The 26,481-nt window shown below is 40.8% G+C and overlaps 3 protein-coding genes across 4 annotated transcripts in view; 1 reads left to right on the forward strand and 2 right to left on the reverse strand.

Moving 5' to 3' along the window:
* Positions 1-2,272, reverse strand: part of LOC129813035 (apolipoprotein B-100-like) — a 36,868-nt gene extending 34,596 nt beyond the window's left edge. For both annotated transcript variants that reach the window (XM_055865171.1, XM_055865170.1), the window contains exons 1-2: positions 2,147-2,272; positions 685-729 (exon numbers count right to left, since the gene is read on the reverse strand). In XM_055865171.1, the coding sequence (XP_055721146.1) occupies positions 685-729; positions 2,147-2,201 (100 nt within the window). In that variant the 5' untranslated portion in view covers positions 2,202-2,272. The remainder of the gene's footprint in view (positions 1-684; positions 730-2,146) is intronic.
* An 8,828-nt stretch (positions 2,273-11,100) lies between these two features.
* On the forward strand, positions 11,101-14,410 carry hs1bp3 (HCLS1 binding protein 3). The gene is given in 8 exon segments (XM_055865174.1): positions 11,101-11,133; positions 11,136-11,191; positions 11,568-11,733; positions 12,066-12,273; positions 12,765-12,975; positions 13,412-13,533; positions 13,742-13,877; positions 13,964-14,410. Coding segments are annotated over 8 exon segments (1,182 nt in total). The 3' UTR covers positions 14,214-14,410.
* A 251-nt stretch (positions 14,411-14,661) lies between these two features.
* Positions 14,662-25,832, reverse strand: LOC129813036 (b(0,+)-type amino acid transporter 1-like). Its single transcript, XM_055865173.1, has 6 exons — positions 25,060-25,832; positions 15,908-16,041; positions 15,689-15,818; positions 15,428-15,552; positions 15,250-15,337; positions 14,662-15,096 (listed from the first exon to the last, which is right to left on the reverse strand). The coding sequence occupies exons 1-6, from the start codon at positions 25,792-25,794 to the stop codon at positions 14,866-14,868; spliced, it is 1,443 nt and encodes a 480-aa protein (XP_055721148.1). The 5' UTR covers positions 25,795-25,832; the 3' UTR covers positions 14,662-14,865.
* Between the last annotated feature and the right edge of the window lie 649 nt (positions 25,833-26,481).

Genomic DNA, 26,481 nt, shown 5'->3' on the forward strand with positions numbered 1-26,481 from the left:
TGACCTGACCTCCACGAAAAACAGCCAACAAGTGCTCAGCAAATGTGGGAACTCCTTCAAGACTGTTGGAAAAGCATTCCTCGTGATGCTGGTTGAGAGAATGCCAAGGCTGTTCAAAGCTGTCATCAAGGCAAAGGGTGGCTTCTTTTAAGAATCTCAAATCTAAAATATATTTTGTTTTGTTTAACACTTTTTTGGTTACTACATGATTCCATATGTGTTATTTCATAGTTGTGATGTCTTCACTAGTATTCTACAGTGTAGAAAATCGTTTTTTGTTTTTTTTAAAGCTTGAATGAGTAGGTGTGTCCAAACTTTTCACTGGTACTGTACTTCTACATAATGCAAAACAAAACATACTTTTTTAAAATGAAGAATAAAAAAAACAAAAAGGGGTTTCCCTTAATTAAGTCAATATTTTTTACACAACATCCTGGGTTCACAGTCGAAGTTCCACATCACCACTTGAACTCTGGACCTTTACTGAGTAAATGGAAATTCTCTTAGGGAATAACATCAATTGTACTAATCATGAACATCATGGCGCAAGAGTTCAGATCCAGCCATGTTATCTCTGTTATCTCCAGTTCCACTAAAACTCAAAACCCAGGACAGGCATCGATCTAAAAGCATTTATTTACTGAATGTAAGATTAACAGTTCAAGTAAATCCTTAGAGACTTACATGGGCATGATGACATCTGTTCATCAGCATTCTCACTGCCTTTCTCTAAAAAGCAAATAAAAGAGTCCTAATTTTTGTGAAAAATTTTACATTGGTGTAGCATTTATTTATACTGAACAAAATATAAATGCAACAAGTTACAGTTCATATAAGGAAATCAGTCAATTAAAAATAAATCCATTAGGCGCTAATCTACAGATTTCACATGACTGAGAATACAGATATGCATCTGTGTGACAACCATTTGCCTCATGTAGTGTGACACATCTCCTTCGCATAGAGTTGATTAGGCTGTTGATTGTGGCCTGTGGAATGTTGTCCCACTCCTCTTCGATGGCTATGCGAAGTTGCTGGATATTGGCGGATACTGGAACACGATGTCGAACAGGTCGATCCAGAGCATCCCCAACTTGCTCAATGGGTGACATGTCTGGTGACTATGCAGGCCATGGAAAAACTGGAAAATTTTCAGCTTCCAGGAATTGTGTATAGATCTTGCAACACGGGGCCATGCCTTATCAAGCTGAAACATGAGGTAATGGTGGTGGATGAATGGCACGACAATGGGCCTCAGGATCTCATCGCGGTATCTCTATACATTCAAATTGCCATTGATAAAATGCAATTGTGTTCGTTGTCCGTAGCTTATGCCAGCCCATACGATAGCCCCACCACCACCATGGGGCACTCTGTTCACAACGTTGACATCAGCAAACCGCTCACTCGAACAATGCCAAACAAGTGGTATGCGGTTGTGATGCCGGTTGGACGTACTGCCAAATTCTTTAAAACGACATTGGAGGAGGCTTATGGTAGAGACATTAACATTTAATTCTCTAGCAACAGCTCTGGTGGACATTCCTGCAGTCAGCATGTCAATTGCACGCTCCCTCAAAACTTGAGACATCTGTGTCATTGTGTTGTGTGACAATCCTGCACATTGTAGAGCAGCCTTTTATTGTCACCATCACAAGGCGCACCTGCGTAATGATCATGCTGTTTAATAAGCTTTTTAATGTGCCACACCTGTCAGGTGGATGGATTATCTTGGCAAAGGAGAAATGCTCACTAACAGGCATGTAAACAAATTTGTGCACAAAATTTTAGAGAAATAAGCGTTTTGTGCGTATGGACAATTTCTGGGATCTTTTATTTCAGCTCATGAAACATGGGACCAACACTTGACATGTGGTTTTTATATTTTTGTTCAGTATACTTTGCTACATTGAATATGCATAAATGTCAGACATGCAGTTGAGCATACATTTTTAGACATATATTTTTCAAACTATCCAAAATAATTGAATGTCATTAATTAAAGTTGATTGTAGTATAGAATATAATTATTTTCATAATATATTACTAAAATACGTATCTTCCTATATTGACTAAATAAAATTAAAATTATGAATGGTTTTCACTATCTTATGAAAATCAGAGAGTAATAAAATATAAAACTTACGAGCAAAGACATGGGTGCTCAGAAGAAGTAATAGCCAGATCTTGGGGTCCCCCATGATGGGCGCTCAACAACAAAAAAAGCTCTGTCCCTTATGTTTGGTTGAGCTCTCTCTCAACCGTAACTGATTCACTAACCACAGGACCTAGATTTTTTATAATGTCTCCCCATATCTCTCCTAGTCCCTCCCAAAGACAGCCCAACTGAGAGCTATGGTAGATAAATCAATGGTGCAAATGTTGTGGCCAATCCAAAGGTCATCAACTTTGACTAGTTGAACAAAGGAGACAATTGTCACTATTCTAGAATATGTGAATTGCACATTTGTCAGTATTGATTCTCCCGTTTAGCAATTGTTTTGGATCAAAATATCATTGTCTCCTGTTTTGTTTCTCAGGGATCTACTGTAGCAACTTGCAACAACTACCCGTTGCACATTATGTAGGTCAGTATACTGTATGAGGAATTATAGCTATGCCCTAATCCATGTATAGTTTTTAGAAAAGTTGGAAAAGGTTTTCGTACATGATTTAAATTACACAAAAGTCTATAATAGAGATGCACGCCTAACAGTAGGATTTGGTATATACAGTATCAGTTATAAGTTTGGACACACTTACTCATTCAAGGGTTTCTCTTTATTTTACTATTTTCTATATTGTAGAATAATAGTGAAGACATCAAAACTTAAATAACACACACAGAATCATGTAGTAACCAAAGAAGTGTTAAACAAATCAAAATAAATTGTAAAATAAATTGTGGCCAAGAAGCACGAGGAATGGACATTAGACCGGTGTAAATCTGTCCTTTGGTCTGATGAGTCCAAATTTGAGATTTTTGGTTCCAACCGCCGTGTCTTTGTGAGATGCAGAGTAGGTGAACGGATGATCTCTGCATGTGTGGTTCCCACCGTGAAGCATGGAGGAGGACGTGTGATGGTGTGGGAGTGCTTTGCTGGTGACACTGTCAGTGATTTATTTAGAATTCAAGGCACACTTAACCAGCATGGCTACCACAGCATTCTGCAGCAATACGCCATCCCATCTGGTTTGCTCTTAGTCAGGCAAAGGGTGGCTACTTTGAAGAATCTCAAATATAAAATATATTTTGATTTGTTTAACACTTTTTTGGTTACTACATGATTCCATTTGTGTTGCATTTCATAAATGTGATGTCTTCACTATTATTCTACAATGTAGAAAATAGTAAAAAACAAAACAAAAAAAAAACTTAAATGAGTAGGTGTGTCCAAACTTTTGACTGGTACTCTGTATTTATATTTTTAAGATTTTGGAACTTGCAGAGATCTGATACAGGTCTGATAAACGTTCAGTTTAATATCTGTTTAACATTCCAAGAACCCTATCAGTATGACTTAACGATCTGCTAACCTGTGCAACCCTACTGCTATATAGGTGGCCTGGAACATGACATGCTGCTTCTGCAGCTGGTGTATGTAGTGTGCCTCATTGATTACAGTGGGGGTGTTTCAACTACAGCTGGTGGACATTAAAGAAACAGACATTCAACGCTTGAAGTGTAGTTTTGGCGGGAGCCGTGTGACCCATCAGACTCAACCTATTTTCTCTGCTTTTCTGCCGTAGTTTAAAACCTTATGCCAACCTACAACCTGTCAACAAAAATGTAAGGAATCTATTCTTGGCAAAATAGTTTTTACCCAAACATAGATTAAATGGCATAAGATGTGACTTGATATCAAACATAAGGATAACATTGTATTTTTAAAAGCAAACACACCAGTTAATGCACAACTGAGATGCAAAGTAATGTTTGTTTTTCAGTAAACCGTGTTATTTGAATATAACCTCTGAGGTAGCTGACATGGTCTGCCAAAGGACTTTTTAAAAATGTTTTTCTTTCAATTAACCCCATAGTCGGATGTTTTTCCTGGAGGTGCGAGACCTTTTATAGTTTGAATTTAGCTTAACCTTGGTGGTGAGGAAATATGTAAGTATGAAAGTACCAGTTTTTTCAACAAGCAAAAGTTGCACTTTTTCTGGCATGTACTGTAGGCTGTCTTTGTTTTTTAGCCCACATCCCCAGTGTAAGCCTGCCTTAAACAAGTAGCAAATGGGTTTCCCAACAATCACTACGGCTAAATAAAAATCGGGTCACTAAACTCGCTAAAGATAATAAAAAAGCTTTCTAAGCTTTTTCACAAGGCAATGCACAGTAGCTTTAAAATGCTGATTGTACAGTGAGAGCACAACAGCCTAACGTTTAGTGACCCCTAATGAACTGTAAATAATGAATGTATAGTTCACCTGGTTGGGCAATAGCCAACTACAGCCATCCAATATATGACACAGGGGAAGCAGGCAAGTAGTTGGAGTATCATTATCAAGTCAGATGGTATAGGCTTTGAGATGAGGAATTCCTAAGCAAAACTGTTGCCATAGGGTCAATTCCATGATAACAAGATGCTGAGACTCTGATTTTTCCCTTTAAAATGTATGTCAAACAAAATCCAATGATTGCTATGTTAAACAAACCACACAACTCTATGCACAGTGACTACTTTAACCTTTCTAGGACACACATTCCGCTAGTGGAACCCCTGACAACATTCCGCTGAAAAGGCAGCGTGGGTAATTCAAAAATATTTTTTTGAAATATGTAACTTTCACACATTAACAAGTCCAATACAGCAAATTAAAGATAAACATCTTGTTAATCTACCCATCGTGTCCGATTTAAAACATGTTTTACAGCGAAAACACAACATATGATGATGTTAGATCACCGCCAAGTCCAAAAAACACAATATACTTGCGTACTATTGTTTGTACAGATGAACGTGGTACCTTCAGGCGTTTGGAAATTGCTCCCAAAGATGAACCAGACTTGTGGAGGTCTACAATTTTCTTTCTGAGGTCTAAAGGCCCAGTCAACTTAGTGTATGTAAACTTCTGACACACTGGAATTGTGATACAGTGAATTATAAGTGAAATAATCTGTCTGTAAACAATTGTTGGAAACATTACTTGTGGCATGAACAAAGTAGATGTCCTAACCGACTTGCCAAAACTATAGTTTATTAACAAGAAATCTGTGGAGTGGTTGGAAAACGAGTTTTAATGACTCCAACCTAAATGTATGTAAACTTCCGACTTCAACTGTAAATGTTCAGTGGACTTTGTTAGAAGTCCTTGTGCATAGTTGTAGGATTTCTTACATTTTTCAATCATTGTTTTTGATTGATAAAACATTTTAAATAGTCTCAGCGTCACCCTGTTACCGTGGTATTATAGTCAAGTCAACCTTGTTCATTCTAAACTGAGTGATGTAATTGATGAGTGAGACCTGGAAATCAGATTTAAATCAAATGCAGAAACCAAATTTACAGTGCATTCGGAAAATGTTATTTTTCCACATTTTGTTACGTTACAGACTTAAAAAACAGGTGAAAACAGGTTTTAAGAAATGTTTGGAAATGTATAAAAAAAATTCTAACAGAAACACCTTATAAGTATTCAGACCCTTTGCTTTGAGACGTAAAATTGAGCTCAGGTGCATCCTGTTTCCATTGATCATCCTTGAGATGTTTCAACAACTTGATTGGAGTCCATCTGTGGTAAATTCAATTGATTGGAAATGATTTGGAAAGGCACACACCTGTCTATAGTTGACATTGTATGTCAGATCGAAAACCAAGCCATGAGGTCGAAGGAATTGGCCATAGAGCTCCGAGACAGGATTGTGTCGAGGCACAGATCTGGGGAAGGGTACAGAAACATTTCTGCAGCATTGAAGGTCCCCAAGAACACAGTGGCCTCCATCATCCTTAAATGGAATACGTTTGGAAGTTTGGAGGCTACAATATTGATTGAACAAAAACATAAATGCAACATGCAAGAATTTCAACGATTTTTCTGAATTACAGTTCATAATAAGGAAATCAGTTACTTGTAAATTAATTAATAAGACCCTAATCTATGGATTTCACATATTTGGGCATAGTCCCACACACTAGGGAGCCAGACCCAGCCAATCAGAATAAGTTTTCCCCCACAAAAGGGCTTTATTACAGACAGAAATGCTCCTCAGTTTCATCAGCTGTCCTGGTGGCTGGTCTGAGACTATCCCGCAGGTGAAGAAGTTGGATGTGGAGGTCCTGGGCTGGCATGGTTACACGTGGTCTCCAGTTGTGAGGCCGGTTGGATGTACTGCTAAATTCTCTAAAACGACATTGTAGGAGGCTTATGGTAGAGAAATTAGCAATTCTCTGGCAACAGCTCAGGTGGACATCCCTGCAGTCAGCATGCCAATTCGCACGCTCCCTCAAAACTTGAGACATCTGTGTCATTGTGTTGTTTGACAAAACTGTACATTGTAGTGGCCTTTTATTGTCCCTAGTACAAGGTGCACCTGTGTAATGATCATGCTGTTTAATCAGCTTCTTGATGTGCCACACCTGTCAGGTGGATGGATTATCTTGGCAAAGGAGAAATGCTCACTAACATGGCTGTAAACAAATTTGTGCACAACATTTTAGAGAAATAAGCTTTTTGTGCATATGGAACATTTCTGGGATCTTTTATTTTAGCTCATGAAACATGGGACCAACACTTTACATGTTGCCTTTATATTTTTTTTCAGTACATTTTACTCAACTAGAGATTGAAATAAATTATTTATTTTAAAAGATGGGCTTGGCTAACATGGACTGTTTCCTCACATAATTTCTTGGTTATTTACCAGGTAACAAGAAGTGAAAACAAATAGGCCTACAGTACCACAGCGAGGTCATGCAGGTGTGTGTGTGCGTGTTAGTCAGATTACCCAGTGTCCACAACAACACGATTGATCATTCTTTTCCCCTAGTGCATGCTCGCAACCCACATCTTGTCTCCGTCTCCCCTTCCGGAGGGCCTAAGACTCTTGGACCGCGACTGAGTACACCCTGGCCTGACACCTGGACGTGCCTTGCCCCCCATCTACCTCCCTATTGCTGCCTCCACTGGTTCTTTCTCCCACTCAAGTCACTGACCCCCACACACCCAGAAACTTGGATTCCATTACATCTGACCATAAGGTTTTGAATGTATGCTTTTATACGGTCTGTATCTCTATTAGAGAAAGTCAATAAAGATTTGTGCCAACCGGAAGTGTGACTTCTTTCCCCAATGATTTCCTATGGCTGAGGTATTTTGTCAGTTATCAGTTATTCTATACCAAGGCTAGATGAAGCTGAATGGCAACAACAACACACACAACTGCAATACTTGTGAATCTCATTGGTACATGCCTGTTCAGTATTATGTCCATCGTGAATATCCACCAGTGAAAATATGGATTTCTTGTTTGAATTAATTTAAAAAACAAAATGTTTTATTTAACTAGGCAAGTCAGTTAGGAACAAATTCTAAATTACAATGACCGCCTAGCCCGGCCAAACTCGGGCCAATTGTGCGTCACCCTATGGGACTCCCAATCACGGCCGGATGTGATGCAGCCTGGATTTAAACCAGGGACTGTAGTGATGCCTCTTACACTGAGATGCAGTGCCTTAGACCGCTGCGCCACTCGGGAGCCAATTAAGGTTTTATTAAAAGGGACATACATACACAACAAAATAAGTTTATAAAATAAAGTAATAGATAGGAAAAGCAATTTACTACATAAATTATAGTCAGAGCCTCTCCCCTTTGTTTGCTTAACTGGGGGAATGGGATGGATAACAATAGGCAGGGTGGGGCTCAACAGGTGGAATGTCTCCCAAAGCCCTATGGGCCCTGGTCAAAATTAGTGCACTATGTATACGGAATAGGGTGCCATTTGGAACACATTCCATCTGTTGATGAAGCCACCTGAAATCAGTGGCTGCATACCAATTGTCCATCTCTCTCCTCATGGATATCCAAGCATTGACTAGGTGTAAGCATTGGTTTGAGCTACTTTACACCATTGTTAAATCCCTGAGATGAGAAGAAATGTGCAAGTCAATACTTTGGGAGAATGACAATGTATATGCAGCAATTGTTAATGGTCACACAGCCTTCAGTCATTAGTAAAAATAAAACATCTATAAAGGGCAAATAACTGACAATTTGTTGCAGTAATAGGTAAGACAATGGATCCAGAGCTGTATAGGTTAAATATGGACTTTAAAGTAACAGGCAGGTAGAGGGGGGATATGGCCAGGCACGTCCAGGTGTCAGGCCAGGGTGTCCTAAGTTGTGGTCCAAGAGCCTCAGGCCCTCCAGAAGGGGAGACAGAGAAAATATTAGGGTTAGTGAGAGCATGGCCAAGACCATAGTACTGTACACCACATGCACTGGGGGTAGAGAACAATCAATAGTGTTGCTGTGGAATACTGGATAATCTGACTAACACACACACACTTAATTGACCTTGCTGTGATACTTTAAGACTACTTATGTTAGTTTCTGAATCAATTCAGGTAGCCCTCAATGTCCTGCGTTTTTGTTAACAATGGCAGCCAGCATTGTAAATAAAAATACGTGCAGAAAGATAATGAGCCTCTGGATCCTTCCCCCTTAATTTATGTTTCATGTCAGCTAGGCCCATCTTTTCAAAGAAACACCATTTATTTAAATCTCTAGTTTAGTAAAATAAGGAGCCTATTTTTTCAGTCCTTCTTTTGTTTTTTCACTTCTTATTACCTGGTAAAATAAGCAACAACCATGGATAACCACAAGAAGAACAAGGTGAGGAAACAGTCCATGTCAGCGAGGCTCATCCTGATTTTTCTCCCCAATTTCGATCTAGTCTCACCGCTTCAACTCCCAAACGGGCTTGGGAGGCAAAAGGCAGAGTCATACATCCTCCGAAATACCCGCCCGCCTAACCCGGCAGCCAGCTGCACCAATGCATCGGATTCCTCCAGTCAACTGACGACTGAGGTCAGCCTGCAGGCACCCGGCCTGCAACAAGGAGTTGCTAGAGCGCGATGAGCCAAGTAAGGTCCCCCCCGGCCAAACCCGGACGACACTGGGACAATTGTGTGCTGCCCTATGGGATTACCGATCACGACCGGTTTTGATACAGCCTGGGATTGAACCCAGGTCTGTAGTGATGCCTCTAGCAATAAGATGCAGTGCCTTAGACTGCTGCGCAACTTGGAAGGCCCTCAGGCCCATCTTTTTAAAGAAACACCATTTATTTAAGTAGTTTTGTTCTGGTCACAAGATAATCCAGAAAATTACAATAAACAGCGCCACAATCAGGCAGAAAACGGAATGTTCTATTCTCAGCCAGGGCCATCTTTTCAAAGAAAACAATGAAATTATCTATTTCAGGTAAATAAGCAGATTTGTTGTGGATACAAGAAAATCCTAATAATTCAGCTAAAGAGCGCCACAGTCATGCAGGAAAATCTGATTGTTCGATTATAGAGTGAGAACAATTAGTTTCCTTGGCTGATATGGCTGCTACTTAGAAATAGTATAACAGTAAATGAATAGATGACATTCACTGCTATGAGGCCATCTCCAATATAATTGCATTGTTTACACAGACCCACCGTGGACCTTTGACAAATACATCTCCGTCGAATAGTTTGTTTTGCAGTGGTGTAAAGTACTTAATTAAAATTACTTGAATGTACTACTTAAGTATTTTTTGGGGGTATCTGTACTTCATTATTTATATTTTTGACAACTTTTACTTCACTATATTCCTAAAGAAAATTATGTACTTTTTATTCCATACATTTTCCCTGACACTCAAAAGTACTCGTTGCATTTTGAATGATTAGCAGGACAGAAAAATTGTGTAATTCCCACACTTATCAAGAGAACATCCCTGGTCTTCCCTATTGCCTCTGATCTGGCGGACTCACTAAACACACATGCTTAATTTGTAAATTATGTCTGAGTGTCTGTAAATTATGTCTGAGTGTTGGAGCATGCCCCTGGCAAAGACAATCTGGTTTACATAATAAGGAATTTTAAAAGATGTATACATTTACTTTTGATAATTATATTTAAAACCAAATACTTTAGACTTTTACTCAAGTACTGTTTTTATACTGGGTGACTTTCACTTTTACTTGAGTCATTTTCTATAAAATGTATCTTTATTTTTACTCAAGTATGACATTTGGGTACTTTTTCCACCACTGCTGTTTTGTCAACGAACTCAATGTATTCGAACACTGGTGGTAACCATATGATCCCAATGTAGCCTAGTAGGTAGCCTAGTAAAACGATGCCCCCCTCTGGTATATTATTCTGCGAACTACCTGGATCCTAGGGGGGTAAGGTTAAATGCGGCAAACACATTTTGGTTGAATGCATTCAGTTGTGAAACTGACTTGGTATCTCCTTTCACTTCGTTGTTGTTTCCCTGTTTACTACTCAAATATATTGAACTTAAGTCAGACGAAATTAACTACAATACACTGGTCTGAAATATATTAGCATTACTAGGCTACACAGAACCACGGCGGACCTATTGTAAATGTATTTTTTATCATATTAAAACGTGTCCCAGTGCAACATGCCTAGAACTTCCCAATGTGGCAGGGTTTAAAGGACCCTGGCGAGTTCTATGAAATAAGAGCTGGTATGGCCGTATTCTAGCCAACGAGTTCTCACGCGGGTCCCCGATGGCTATAGTGTAGCAGGGCTGCAAACAAAAGACATAAAGGCAAAGAGGGATGGGCTATCAGCTGATCATAGCCAATGTAGATGATGACCTAGTTACCTAGCTTTACTGTCGAAACATGCTAGTTTTTACTTGATTTGAGCTTGTTCTGCTACTGACATATGCCTCGACTTACTATCAAGCAGTCGATGTGCCTCCTTCCCAGACGACAAGCAACTGTAAAATATTCGCAACTCACCGCCCGGCGCTCGTGCAGTGCAGAACGAGTGCAGCAGCGCGCTTTTATTTTGAAGGCTAAAACCGGAAGTTCCTGTAGTTCCCATCTAGTTCCCATCCCATGACTTGTATCATAACAGTAGGGAATGGGGGTGGTCAGCTTGATTACAGCTACACAGAGACTAGACAGGACAGCAATCTCAGGACCACAATGCCAGACGGACTTATTACAAGCAGGTAAAATGAAGAACATTTCGTAGCTATCTTTCTTTGACGTTTCGGGGTTGCCTCATAACATTAACACTTGTGAAACACATCCCCATCGTTGTTTACTTGTTGAAGCCAGTCCTTGTTTTTCCCTGTACCAACCCAGGGGTCCCTTTGACTTAGTTGCAACTATTCACCAAACTATTGTGCACATATTAGTTAATACCAGCATGTAGTGAAATAAAAGTTGTCATTGACATGTTTGCTGGATTCCTTTCTTGCTGTTTACCGTTGGGACAGTGTGGAAGGATGTTCATGCACATGTCACTCCACAGTTCTGTTCTTGTATGAATCTTGCACTTTGTGCAATTACTTTTGGTCAATGTCACAATGTTTTTCATCCCAGGCCGTTGCAGAATGAGGTGACAGGCATAGATCTGCAGGTGCCTCTTTACCAGGAGATCCGTGGTACCATGATGACAGGTCATGTGGAGTACCAGATAATTGTGGTGACTCGGCTGGCTGCCTTCAAATCCGGCAAGCACAAACCTGAAGACGTTGTACAGCTGGTGGTAGGTAGTCACAGGTAGTCGTAGGCCCATGTAAGTTAGGTGGAAGCATAAGTATTAGCATCCTGCCCCTGTGCCCCTAATCACCTCATATTGAAAGTGATGGTGTAGCAGCTACTGCTTGGTCTGAAATTGTGGTAACACTTCACTGTAGCATTCAGTATGTACAGTATGCATTCCTAAACCCTTTATAACAGCTACATAATGCATAATAACATTAAGATTTTGAACAACAACCAAATATACATTTCTAACGGTTAGATTTGAACCCCAAAGCATTGCTATAAAAGCTACAGGCGTACCTAGACCCTGCATGTTTTACATGTGTTTTGCAGGTTTCAAAGAAATACAGTGAAATTGATGAGTTTTACCACAGACTCATGGGTCAGTATCCGAAGATCACCTTACCAGCCATGCCTCGCAAGGCCCTGTTTGTAGGCGAGGCAGACATCCGGGAGCGTAGGATGGCCTTTGACGAACTGGTCAAGTTTATCTCCAAGAATTCTACACTTGCTACTTGCCCAGAGGTGTTGGAGCTCTTAGGTAATGTACCACAAAGCACTACAGTAAATAGTATTTTTTCTACAGAGTTTTTAGACATTTTAATGTGCTCTTTCCTACTCGTTCCTTCTAAATATGGCATCATGCACTGTTGGCTGGTAAATAACTTGTTTGATTTGCTTGTCTCTGACTGAAACTTGCACTTTCTAACTCATTCACCTACATTAATGTCACCCCTCTATCTTAATGCAAACTACATAGGTCAGAAAATGTTAAACTTTGGGGATTAGTACTAATACTACTGCACTGCACCAAACTGTGAAATTATTATTTGAACAATGAGGTTACTGTATATCAAGGCGGCCAGGGGTTCAAATTTACATGTATCTGCCTGGCTAGTTATTTAAGAAAAGTATGAATTATTAACCAACAGAAAAAATAAACAGTACTTCCCTGTAGTGTAGAAGTTGCCTTATTTAATCAAGAATATAATATCATAAAGAATATTTGGCTCACAGTTCATATTTCTGTAGGAGCGAAGTCCACAATGGCAGATTTGAAAACCAGGAACGTTGCAGATTGGCAGGACCAGGATAAAGAAGAAGGCTTTCATTTCTTTGAAAGTGAGGAGACCCCTGCTGCTGCTGCGAAAGTAACCAAACATGTTCCACCAGTGAAACCTAGGGAAGAGGAGCAGGAACATGACGATGATGATGAGTACCTTGGACCTCTAGGCAATTTAAAGTAAGAGCCTTGCTGAGGTTGTGTTCATTTTAGATGTTTTTCTCAATGGTTTTGGTGTCTTCTCAAATATCTGTATTCTGGATCAAATGGATGAAGAGAAAATATCATTTCAGGCTGTAAATCAACAACATTTGTAAATTGGGATACTTTCTACAGGCACTGTATGGTGTAATATTCATGTGTGTAAACATACTGAATTATAATTGGATGCATTTTACCGCCATATAATACTGTGCTATGATTGGTTAAGACCACCCAAATGGTTAGGTCATGGTCAGTTTGATCCTGGTTGGCGATACGTTAACATGCCAGTTATAGCTAGCTAATAAAGAGCTACGTTAAGAAATATCCTGTAGTACTGCATTTAATTATTTTGTACAAAGTGTGCAAAACAAGACATATGGTATTTAATGCTTTCTGTCACCCTTTCCCCCAGGTGCACGAGGCAGAAGAAGAAAAAGCCTCCACAGGCTAAAGTGGCTACCCAACCTAAGTTCTCTCTGTTTGATGAGGCTGAGGATATAGATGACGACTTGTTTCAACCTGCAGCCATAGACAGTTAGTATAAATATTTAAATACAGATTCTGTGTTCCATTTATTGCTTCCATAGGAACTGCCATAACAATGTCATAAGCTGTCTACAAACAGTGTCAGTGTCAGAGATTCCAGACTGACATCCCGTAAATGAAAATATCAGATCTGGTCTCAAGGAAGCCTGCCTCTTGTCCAATTTAAGTTCAACTCATATCTTCATTGTGCTAACAGGCAACGCTAAGCTGTTTAAGGAGCCAGACTTGATGTGGAAAGTGAAGTTGGGGGACCCTTTACTTCTTCCAACAGCATACAAGGATGTGGCATCTGCAGATTCAGGACTGGATGAGGATACAGATGAACTTTTCAGGTATACAGTCACAGTTATTTGCGAGACAAAGTGGTTATTACAACATTGTATTAGCCATTCAACATTGTCCTTGTTTCCCTTTTCAGGATAGAAGAAAACTTTGACAAGCTCCTCCAGGTGAAGAAACGTATCAAGGCAAGGCCAGTTCCTGCCCCCAAACCCAAACTGGCCCCAAAGCCAAAACTGCCTGTGAAGTCCTCCTCTCTAGTCTCAGGTGGTGGGGGCCCAGTTGTGGGCGTCCTTCCAGTTGCAGATGAGGTGAAGGATCAAATTGACATTCTCAAGTATATCCAACAAAATGAGTCTACATCTATTGATGATCTGGATCTATTTTAATTGCCAACTAAATGATAGTAACTGATTAGGACTCATGAAGTTGTTAGCAGCCTACACAGGAAAATAACAGCCTAAAATTATGCCTATGATTATATTTTGACATTACCCAAGATTATTCCATCAAGGATGGCTTTTGGAAGTCTGATTCTAATAAAAAGTCTACTGAACATGTGTTGTTACAATCAGTGCTGGAAATGGGCCTGTGTGGTATCATTTATTTTTACCAATATTGCTTTCCTACTTTTTATATTGAAAATGCTGCATACATTACCATGATTGAGTGTCTTCACAAAAAAATCGAACTAATTTTTGTAATACCTGCACAGTAATTTTGGATTTATCCTACTAAATGTCTTGTCGGAACATACTAATGTAAAACAAAACAAAAATTAACAACAAATTCTCTTTTTTTTTTTTACCAAATAAAGTCTACAATTTTACAAAATCGTATGTTTACTTGCGTTATCTATTGAAAGCATCCTATATTACAGTACAAGTCAGTACAAATGAAGTCTGATATTTACCGAATTTTATAACAATTTCAGGGTTTTTAAAAAGTTCCATCCTAAATACTATTGAAAATCAGGTTATGTTGGTGCCCATCTCAGATGTAAATTATTTTGGTCCAGGTATTACTCAGAAGACAGCATTGTCATACATTTTTGTCTGCTGGTGCCACCTCTAGGAAGAGCTGCAGGAACACAGTGACTTTCTCCAACAGTCCAGGGCAGAGTTTGTAGTGAATGAATGGCACATAAACCAATACACCACTGAAGATGAATATGGTGACGTAGAGGTACTCTATTGCGGGGTTGTCAATGATAGGTGCCATCACAAGGAAAATCGCTGCCATGATGACCAAGATGGGGATTACAATGGGAACCTGGGTGAATAAACAAAAACAGTGGTACTGTCACTTTAGAAAGCAGATGGGTCCATTCGGGCAATTGCATTTTAATCAATCAAGCTTGTGTTGTTCAAAAGGACTCAGACCTTTATAAGTAAAATAAGAAATTAGATATCCTATGAGACTCACGCTATATGTCCTGGGAAGTTCCGGTTTCTTGATCTTGAGGTAGAGAAGCCCAGACAGAGTGATTGTATAGAAGAACCAGGCTGTAAAACTGGCAATATCAATGGAGAAGGATGGAAGATAAATAAAGCAACAATTTGATAAATGTATTGATACATTTTGAAGTCAAAGCATAAACTACCTGAAGAAGTTGACAATGCTCTGGAAGTCCCCAGGGATGAGAACCAGAAGTGAGATAGCCGTGGTGAAGATCAGGGCTGGAGAGGGGGTCAGTCGATTCACATGGGCCATGGCAAGAATATCAGGCTGGAGATAAAGACAACACAAATGTTGACATAAAAACTACAAAACTATCTAACTCAACACCTACATCAGACTATGCCAAAGTTTCCTTTTGAAAAATGTCAGTTAAAATTGCCTGTCTCTTGCATGTGTTTCTCACCATGTGTCCCTCTCTTGCAGCCACAAAGCACACCCGGCCACCACTAAAGAATGTTCCATTCAGGGAGCCAAAAGCAGACAAAGCAGCTGCAATGGACATCACCCATCCCCATCTCCCGAGCACCTTATTCCTGTTAAAGACAACAATGTAATTTGTCAGCTCATCACACATTGAAAACATTTTTTAGAGAGGTGTGTGGATGGAGTTAAGCTCTCTCACCCCCAGGTGACAGCCACTGCACTCGACAACATCAGTTCTCTGGGTGTCATGGCAGCCAAGTAGCTCACATTGACCAGTAGATAGAGCATGGTTACCATGGGGATGGCAATCATAACTGCCCTGGGCAGATTTACCTGAGAGGGTGCAAGATGGATAAAGAGTCCTTAAGATCATGGAACAAAGGACATTACTTATTACAGTGCATTCTTACCTCAGGTCTTTTCAATTCTTCTTTCACATAGTTTAAGTTGTACAAGCCAGTGACGGACCAGAGGCCTTAGTAAAAAGCCATCCCTATGGAGCTCACACCCAAGTTCGTACTATCAAAAGCATTTTTTTGTACAGTAACATTCCCCTGTGCAATTTTCACTACTCCAATTACTATAACCATCAGGGCAAATAAGTAGCTTTGCCACCAAGAAGACCACCTGAATTCTCATGGATAAATGTACATTCAAGATTCTGGCCATGGCTACAACCATGATGGCTGCAACAGCAGCACATTTCACTATTAGCTGAAAGGAGAACAGTCTTGGTAGAAAGGTGCCACAGCGTATTCTGAAAAGCTGAGGGGTATTAGTGCGATGCTCGCTGGCTTCACCACTAGTAGGAAGTTAAAGGCCTCAAAGAAGGCAGGGAAAGGATGTAGATGAAGTCCCCACCTGATTCTTTAATAATGGTTCCTAGCTCAGCTTATGAGAGTGCCCCCAGCATAGCTACTATGCCAAACAGGGCCCAAATGATCAGGCTTGCCTTTGGACTTCCAATGTAGGACAGCATAAACTGAGGGGACATGAATATACACGATCCAATCATGATTCCTGCTACCAGTGAAACAGCACCGACTAAACCCAACTTGCACTTCAGTTGAAGCCCTTCTGTTTCTGTTTTTGCCATGGCCAGCTTACTGATTCAAGCAACAGGAGAAACTGTTGTCAATGGTCAATCCTTTCTTCTTAAGCAAGACAAATAAATCCAAAGACCTGGCAAATCTTTGATGCTGGGAGCAAAGTACTTAGTAGTTAATATTAACTTCTCAGGTTGCAAAAAGTATATTGTTGTGTCTTCTTTGTTTATAGATGTAAAATGGTTCCCATACAGATTACCCCTCCAAAGTGTTTGTTAAAGATTCACCAAATTATTACTGCAACAAAAAAAGGAGGTCTGATTGACTAGGAGAGTGAGAAAAGGGAATGCTATGTCATTGTACACTTGGATAATTCCTTTCCCTGAAGGTTGGAAAGGTTAAGGCCAAGGTTGACCTACAGTATCTCACCATTGTTATATGTGTTGGTCATAAAGCCACATACAATTGCTGTCAAAAGCCATGTAAATGTAGAAATGACAGCCGAGGTCTTTTTAGTGTAGACTTGCCCTCTAGCTAATGACGAAGTTCTGCAGACATTTTACACCACTCTTCCATCCTGATTAGTGTATCAGATGCAATTAAAAAAAAATAGATAAGAGCACACTATATCTCTTTTGGTGGGGTGGTCCAAAGATCAAAACCATTTAGCAGGATGCGATAGAGTATACTTGTCAGGTATTGTCTCAGTTGATTTGCCTGTATATCCTATACTCTGTATTTTTGGTTTATTTCCTGTGGGCTATAACCTCAGTAGTACAAAAAAGAAAACGGTTTATTTTTGCCTACTCCAGGCAAAACATACTATCGAAGCACTCAATATCAAACTGTTTAATTTTTCTTTACCTCTGGGTGTTTTAGTTCTTCTGTGACATAATTCAAAGTGTTCCAACCATCATTGGACCATAGTCGCTTTAACGGAATCATCAATGTTTTCAGTGTACCCCTCGAAAAGCAGCACCACACTTCCAATAATTGTCAATGCCAAGACCTCCAGCTTGACCACCATGCAAAATACCTATATGAACATATGACATACATTCATACTGTTCATGAATTTGTTATTTAAGCCTGCCAGCACTATCTTGCAGATGTCTTCCAGCACAGATAGTCTCCAATGAAGACTGACATCAAACAAAGTCCATAGGCTGTACAGTTTCAATTATAGTCTTATTCAAAGTTGACTTAAAGGTGCAATATGCAGAAATTGCACTGCCATTTCCTGGTTGCAAAAATTCTAATAGTTCGCCTAATTTCCTTTAATTTGACAAAACAAGCAATGTAAAGTGGTGAGAATCTTTGTACCATCAAAACCGCTGTGAAATATATTCTATGTTTAAAGCTGTTGTACAGAACCGAAAGTAAAACACGCTAAAATAAACTTTCAAAAAACAACAACAGTAAAACAACAATCAATATCGACATATCACTGTCAATCATGTTACTGGTATGCAAATCTGACACATTTCAGCATGGAATTAAACATCAAGTAATAAATAATCAAACAGTGCAGATATCAACTGTCATAGTCAACTCAATCATGTTACAAGTATGCAAATCATCAAGACACATTTCAGCATAGCTAAGAACCCACTAACAAAAATCTCCTCAGAGTCAAGTGAAGCTACCTAGCCATTTCATTTGCACTCGCCCTCAAAACACAATGTCAACAGCAGAATGATATCAAATCAAACTTTATTTGTCAAATGCGCCGAATAGAGCAAGTGTAGACCTTACAGTGAAATGCTTACTTACAAGCCCTTAACCAACAGTGCAGTTCAAGAAGAGTTAAGAAAATATTTACCAAATAAACTAAAGTAAAAAATAATAAAAAGTAACACAATAACATAACAATAACGAGGCTATATACAGGGGGCAGGGAGAGGTGAGGGGAGTGGTAATTGAGGAGAGATATCTTGCAGGTCGCTGGCTCCACCCCCAAGCCTTATATGGACTTCCTGCCCCAACGAGGCAAGACTGTGTTTCGTTAAGCCAGGGAACACTTGGGGATAAAATAGGAAAATGCCTACGCAAACAGGTAGAGGAGGTGAGATACAAGAGAGTTATGAAGAGTGAGAGAAAAGAGAGCGAAATCTGTGTGAGTACCCGTTCTGACCTGGACTGTCGGACTACCTCCCTTGTGTACCAGACCAGATTGGCTGAGAACTCGAGTGTGAGGATTACCCCTGAAAAACGGAACGGACAACATGAACGGCTTGTGGACTGTGAGGTGATTGGTCAATTCCGCCTTCTTTTCCCGTGTACAAAAACCCCTAATAAACTTCCCTTTTGCATTCTATTTGTGCTACTGGTGCCTGTTTTGTTACTGAACTTGGTCAAGTGGAAACCCCACACCCTTGAGCCTGCTACAGGGGGTACAGGTTAGAGTTAATTTGTACATGTAGGTAGGGGTGAAGCGACTATGCATAGATAATAAACAGTGAGTAGCAGCAGTGTAAAAAAAAATGGGGGGGGGGGGGGGGGGGGGTCAATGTAATAGTCCGGTGGCAATTTGATTTAATTGTTAAGCAGTCTTATGGCTTGGGGGTAGAAGCTGTTAAGGAGCCTTTTGGTCCTAGACATGGCACTCCGGTACCGCTTGCCGTGTGGTAGGATAGAAAAGTCTATGACTTGAGTCTCTGACAATTTTAAGGTCTTTCCTCTGACACCGCATATTATAGGTCCTGGATTGCAAGAAGCTTGGCCCCAGTGATGTACTGGGCCGTACCCACAACCCTCTGTAGCGCCTTACGGTCAGATGCCGAGCAGTTGCCATACCAGGTGGTGATGAACCGGTCAGGATACTCTTGATGGTGCAGCTGTAAAACTTTTTGAGGATCTGGGGACCCATGCCAAATCTTTTCAGTCTCCTGAAGGGGAAAAGGTTTTGTCGTGCCCTCTTCACAACTGTCTTGGTGTGTTTGGACCATGATAGATTGTTGGTGATGTGGACACCAAAGAACTTGAAACTCTCGACCCGCTCCACTACAGCCTCGATGTTAATGGGGGCCTATTCGGACCGCCTTTTCCTGTCGTCCACAATCATCTCCTTTGTCTTGCTCACAATGAGGGAGATGTTGTTGTCCTGGCACCACACTGCAAGGTCTCTGACCTCCTATAGGCTGTCTTGTTTTCGGTGATCAGGCTGACCACTGTTGTGTCGTCAGCAAACTTAATGATGGTGTTGGAGTCGTGTTTGGCCACGCAGTCATGGGTGAACAGGGAGTGCAGGAGAGGACTAAGTACACACCCCTGAGGGGCCCCAGTGTTGAGGATCAGCGTGGCAGACGTGTTGTTGCCTACCCTTACCACCTGGGGGTGGCCTGTCAGGAAGTCCAGGATCCAGTTGCAGAAGGAGGTGTTTAGTCCAAGGGTCCTTAGCTTAGTGATGAGCTTCGTGGGCACTATGGTATTGAACGCTGAGCTGTAGTCAATTAACAACATTCTCACATAGGTGTGCCTTTTGTCCAGGTGGGAAAGGGCAGTGTGGATTGAGATCGCGTCATCTGTGGATCTGTTGGGGCGATATCCGAATTGGAGTGGGTCTAGGGTATCTGGGAGGATGCTGTTGACGTGAGCCATGACCAGCCTTTCAAAGCACTTCATGGCTACTGATATGAGTGCTATGGGGCTGTAATCATTTAGGCAGCTTACCTTCACTTCCTTGGGCACAGGGACCATGGTGGTCTGCTTGAAACATGTAGATATTACAGACTCAGTCAGGGAGAGGTTGAAAATGTCAGTGAAGACACTTGCCAGTTGGTCCGTGCATGCTTTGCGTACACGTCCTGGCAATCCATCTGGGCCCGTGGCTTTGTGAATGTTGACCTGCTTAAAAACTTCTTAGGGATAGGGGGCAGTATTCGGAAGTTTGGGTGACTGAGGTGCCCAAAGTAAACTGCCTGTTACTCAGGCCCAGAAGCTATGATATGCATATAATTGGTAGTATTGGATAGAAAACACTTTGAAGTATCTAAGACTATTAGATTAATATCTGTGAGTATAACAGAACTGATATGGCAGGCAAAAACCCGAGGAGAATCCATCCAGAATTTTTTATTTGAGGTCACCACCCATTGAAATGGCTGTCTATGGAAAAATCAATGGAACACCTCCCAGGTTGCAGTTCCTATGGCTTCCACTAGATGTCAACAGTCTTTGGAAAGGGTTTCAGGCTTGTTTTTTGAAAAATTTGTTAGAATGTAGTTTTTCTAGATGGCTCTCATTTTGACTGTAGTCTTGTGGCGCGCGTGGATGAGGGCGCGCACTTGGTTATTTATCTCCGGTAATGATCATACTGTTCTCCGTCTTAAATTGTATCATTTATTTACATATTAGGGTACCTGAGGATTGATTATAAACGTTGTTTGACTTGTTTGGATGAAGTTAAGTGATAACTTTTGCGATTCCTTTGTATGTATTTTGAATGAGGGGAACAGGTGGATTACTGAATCAAGCGCGCCAACTAAACTGACTTTTTTGGGATATAAAGAAGGACTTTATCGAACAAAACAACCATTTGTTATGTAGCTGGGACCCTTGGGATTGCAAACAGAGGAAGATCTTCAAAGGTAAGTTATTTATTTTATCGCTCTTTCTGACTTTCGTGATACCTCTGCTTGTTTGGAAAATGTTTGTAATGCTTTTGTATGCGGGGCGCTGTCCTCAGATAATTGCATAGTATGCTTTCGCCGTAAAGCCTTTTTGAAATCTGACAAAGCGGCTGGATTAACAAGAAGTTAAGCTTTTATACAATGTAAGACACTTGTATTTTCCTGAACGTTTAATATTACAATTTTTGTATTTTGAATTTCGCGCTTTGCAATTTCAATTGGATGATGTCGAGGTGTGCCGCTAGCGGCACGTCTAGCCCAAAGTTATTAAAGGTCTTGCTCACATTGGCTACCAAGAGCGTTATCACACAGTCATTCAGAACAGCTGGTGCTCTTGTGCATGCTTCAGTGTTGCTTGCCTCGAAGCGAGCATAAAAGGCATTTAGCTCGTCTGGTAGGCTCGCGTCACTGGGAAACTCGCGTCTGGGTTTCCTTTTGTAGTCCGTAATAGTTTAAGCCCTGCCACATCCGATGAGCGTCAGAGCCGGTGTAGTAGGATTCAATCTTAATCCTGTATTGACACTTTGCTTGTTTAATGGTTCATCTCAGGGCATAGCAGGATTTCTTATAGGCGTCCGGATAAGTGTCCCGCTCCTTGAAAGCGGCAGCTCTTGCCTTAAGCTCGATGCGGAGGTTGCCTGTAATCCACGGCTTCTAGTTGGGATATGTACGTACGGTCACTGTGGGGACGACGCCGTCGATGCACTTATTGATGGAGCCGATGACTGAGACGGTATACTCCTCAATGCCATTGGATGAATCCCGGAACATATTCCAGTCTGTGCTAGCAAAACAGTTCTGTAGCGTAGCATCCGTGTCATCTGACCACTTCCGTATTTAGTGAGTCACTGGTACTTCCTGCTTTCATTTTTGCTTGTAAGCAAGAATCAGCAGGATAGAATTATGGTCAGATTTGCCAAATGTAGGGCGGGGGAGAGCTTTGTATGCATTTCTGTGTGTGGAGTAAAAGGTGGTCTAGAGGTTTTTTTTCCTACGGTTGCACATGTGATATGCTGGTAAAAATGTGGTAAAACTGATTTAAGTTTGATTGCATTAAAGTCCCCGGCCACTAGGAGCGCCGCTTCTGGGTGAGCATTTTCTTGTTTGTCATGGCCTTATAGAGTTGGTTGAGTGCCGTCTTAGTGCCATCATCGGTCTGTGGTGGTAAATAGACGCCTACGAATACTATAGATGAGAACTCTCTTGGTAGATAGTGTGGTCTACAACTTATCATAAGGTACTCTACCTCAGGCGAGCAATACCATAACTTCTCTGTTCTGCTGGTGTATTGCAAATCCTCCAGCTCTATATTATCCATGTTGTCGTTCAGCCACAACTCGGTGAAACAAAAGATATTACATTTCTTAATGTCCTGTTGGTAGGATAATCGTAAGTCATCAATTTTCTTTTCCAATCATTGCATGTTAGCAAGTAGAATTGATAGCGGTGGGAGTTTACTCCGCCTACGGAATCTCAGAAGGCAGCCCGATCTGCGTCCTCTTTTCCTCCATCTTTTCTTCACGCAAATGACAGGGATCTGTGCCTGTTCCCAGGAGAGCAGTATATCTTTCTCGTCAGACTCGTTAAAGGAAAAATCTTCGTGGTGAGTAATCCCAGTTCTGATGTTCAGAAGTCATTTTCGGTCATAAGAGACAGTAGCAGCAACATTATGTACAAGATAATAAAAAAAACAATGCAAACAATGCAAAAAACGGAAAACAAAATAGCACAATTAGGTACGGGCATGTAGAACTTCAGCCATCCTCTTCGGCGCCATTTTAATAACAAGTCTGAAAGCACAGATAGGATAATGAGCCAAATGTTTCACCGGATGTATAAATCTGAAGCATCCGGTTGGCATTTCCACTCACCACAAAATATGGTAATGAGAGACAGCCCAGTGGCCGGTAGATGAAGCGAGATGGATTTTGGCCAACGTTCTGCAAATTTTGTCATTGATGCAACATTTGATCCCAATACAGTTTTCTGTTCCCAAAACTAGAATCTGCTATGAACAGAGTGGACTACGTTTTTAATACTTTAGCCTTTGCAAAAGTTTTCAAAAATGTTGTTGTTTAGAAGGAGCGCAAGGGTGAATTGAGTTATTGCACACACGCGCTTCACAAAGTAGGCATTCCCTAATGGAAATATGCAAATACATGCCAGAATGTGCCAATAGGATTTAGCTAGCTTGTGCTTGGCTCTGCCCATCTCATTGCTTGTTCTGCCCGCTATAATTAATTTGCTCCCATTGGAAATAACAGGCTGTGGTCTATCTTGGGTTAGTTATACAAATCTTTGGTACAAGTACAACCCACAGAGAGTAACTAGAAAAAGCACAAGTTCCTCCAAAAATGTAGTACATGTAACATAGTACATGTAGTACATGTAGTACATAGTCCAGTTACTGTAGTACATGTAACTGTTACTTGTAGCACATTACTACCCACCTCTGAGCAGAGGGAATGTGGCCTGCAGGCTACAGGCTGCCCAGATCACCAAGCTGGCTTTGGGGCTTCCTATGTTGACCAGCACAGACTGAGGGGATATAAAAATGTCAGATCCCTTCATGGTCCCAACAAAGAATGAGATAACACCAATAAGCCCCACTTGAGGTTGAGTTTCTGTGTTTCAGCCATGTGGTAGGAGATCTATCATCAACAGTTATTTGTATTAAGCTGGAGAGAGGTTTTATCACGTTCCTGACCTTATTTCCTTTGTTTAGTCTGTGTTTAGTTGGTCAGGACGTGAGCTGGGTGGGTATATTATATGTTGTGTGTTTCATTGGGAGGTGTGTCTGATTAGCCTGATATGGTTCTCAATCAGAGGCAGGTGTTTTACGTTGTCTCTGATTGGGAACCACATTTAGGTAGGCTGTGTTCACTGTTTGTTTGTGGGTGATTGTTCCTGTTCGTGCGTCATTTGTGTTTTATTATATTCTCAAGTTCAGGACTGTAGCGTCATTGGGTTTCGTTTTGTTTATTGTTTTGTTCGTCTTAAAGAAAGTATTCAAATAAATATGGATACATACCACGCTGAGATTTGGTCCCCCTCTACATCAACCAACGACGAGAGTCGTTACAGGTTTAAATGTTTTGTTCTTACAGGACAAGTTGCACCTACCGTTACATCAGTTAATAATTACAAGATTGTGAGTGCTGTCAACTTTAATCTCCTCAAAAAGCAAAGGTACCAGTAACAATGTATATCCATTTTCCATAATTTCAAACATTCTGGAATAGTAGTAATACCTCAGAAATCTGAGGAGGGGTGACTACTAAAACATTTATGATGTTGCACATTGTTATCGATTAAGTTGTTTCTAAACCGTCAATGGGAGCCAAGGAAAAACACTTTTTGTCAGGGTCAGTGACACTCAGAATGTGGATGGCATATTTTTTGAGCAGCCTAGATTGTCAATGTTCTGAATGATGAACCCCACATTACTGAATGAGTTAAGGGCATGTTATGCCACCCTGTGTCCTGGAGCAAAGCATGCTGCATTATTGAAAATACAGTAGACTGAAAAGATGGGCAGTGTTGGCGCTAGAAATTGTGTACCTAAACCAACTGTGTACCTAAACCAAGAAATATAATGTATTATGTACTCAAAATCAGTACTAATATAACTTCAATGTACAGTTTCTACAATGGAAGTGAATGCATCTCTTTACCTCAGGACGTTTCAGCTCTTCTGTCACATAATTCAAATTATTCCATCCATCGTAGGACCACAGTCCCTGGTAGAAAGCAATACCTATCGGATTGATGCCCAAGTTGGTCCCATTAAAAGAATCCTCAAAACTTTCTGTTTCCCCTCTGACGAGCAACACCACTCCTCCAATAATTATTACTGAAAGAGCCAGCACCTTGGCCACCATGAAGAACACTTGCATTGACATGGAGAATCGTACATTCAGACAGTTAACAATGGCTGTCACCACAATCCCTGCTGCAGCCACACACTTCACCACCAGCTGTGGGCATGGACAGTCCTGGTAGAAAGGTGCCAATGCATATTCAGCAAAGCTCAGTGAGATCCCTGCCACACTGGCAGGTCTCACAAATATGACTGAGCTGAAAATTAAAATGAAGGCCAATACTGGGCCTGACGTCCGTAGGATGTAGATGTACTCTCCCCCCGACTCTCGGATGACTGTCCCCAGTTCAGCATAGCAGAGAGAGCCAAGCGCAGCCAGCAGGCCACAAGCAGCCCAGACCACCAGGCTTCCTCCTGGGCTTCCTATGTTGACCAGAACGAATTGAGGGGACATAAAAATCCCAGACCCAATCATAGTGCCAGCCACAAGTGACACAGCGCCAACCAGTCCCACTTCCCGTTTCAGGCTGAGCTTCTGTGATTTGCCATCCAGAACTTCAACTGCTGGAAATTTGTCCTCACCAGTCATGTTTTACCATAGACCAACAAGATATTTCCTGAAGTAAAGCTTTAAAGTCTGTGTCCAAGTCACTTGTACCACCATTGAGTGGGTTAATAATTACAGAAGTAAGAGTGAGTATGACTATTTTACAACCACATTTCAGTGCCAAGGGATTGTTACAGATTAGATAGAGATAGATTTTTGAAGGGGGGGTAGGGGGTGGTGAGGTCACTGGGGGAGTAAATAAGTACACAGTCAAAAATAAATAACTTTATTTTGCACCAATGTCTGAATAGTTTTTCCCGAAGCATTTCTGTAAAATGAATGTGTGTACAGTGCTTTCGGAAAGTATTCAGACACCTTGACTTTTTCACATTTGTTACGTTATAGCTTTATTCCAAAATTGATTAAATAAATACAAATCCTCAGCAATCTACACACAATACCCCATAATGACAATGTGAAAACAGGTTGTTAATTTTTTTTGCAAATGTAGTAAATAGAAAAACAGAAATACCTGATTTACATAAGTATTCAGACTCTTTTCTATGAGACTAAAAGTTGAACTCAGGTGCATCCTGTTTCCATTGATCATGCTTGAAATGTTTCTACAAATTGATTGGAGTCCATCTGTGGTAAATTCAATTGATTGGACATGATTTGATGACGGTGCATATCCCACAGATGACAGTGCATGTCAGAGCAAAAACCAAG

This window comes from Salvelinus fontinalis, chromosome 16 (genome assembly GCF_029448725.1).
Source record: "Salvelinus fontinalis isolate EN_2023a chromosome 16, ASM2944872v1, whole genome shotgun sequence".
Taxonomy (NCBI): Eukaryota; Metazoa; Chordata; class Actinopteri; order Salmoniformes; family Salmonidae; genus Salvelinus; species Salvelinus fontinalis.

Bases quoted from the DNA above. Each gene is read 5' to 3' on its own strand.
- LOC129813036 (XM_055865173.1), bottom strand. From the start codon at position 25,794: ATGACTGGTGAGGACAAATTTCCAGCAGTTGAAGTTCTGGATGGCAAA. The intron at 15,819-15,907 runs GTGAGAGAGCTT...TGTCTTTAACAG, and splicing joins GCAGTGGCTGTCACCTGGGG to GAATAAGGTGCTCGGGAGAT. The intron at 15,338-15,427 runs GTAGTTTATGCT...TGATATTGCCAG, and splicing joins AGCATTGTCAACTTCTTCAG to TTTTACAGCCTGGTTCTTCT.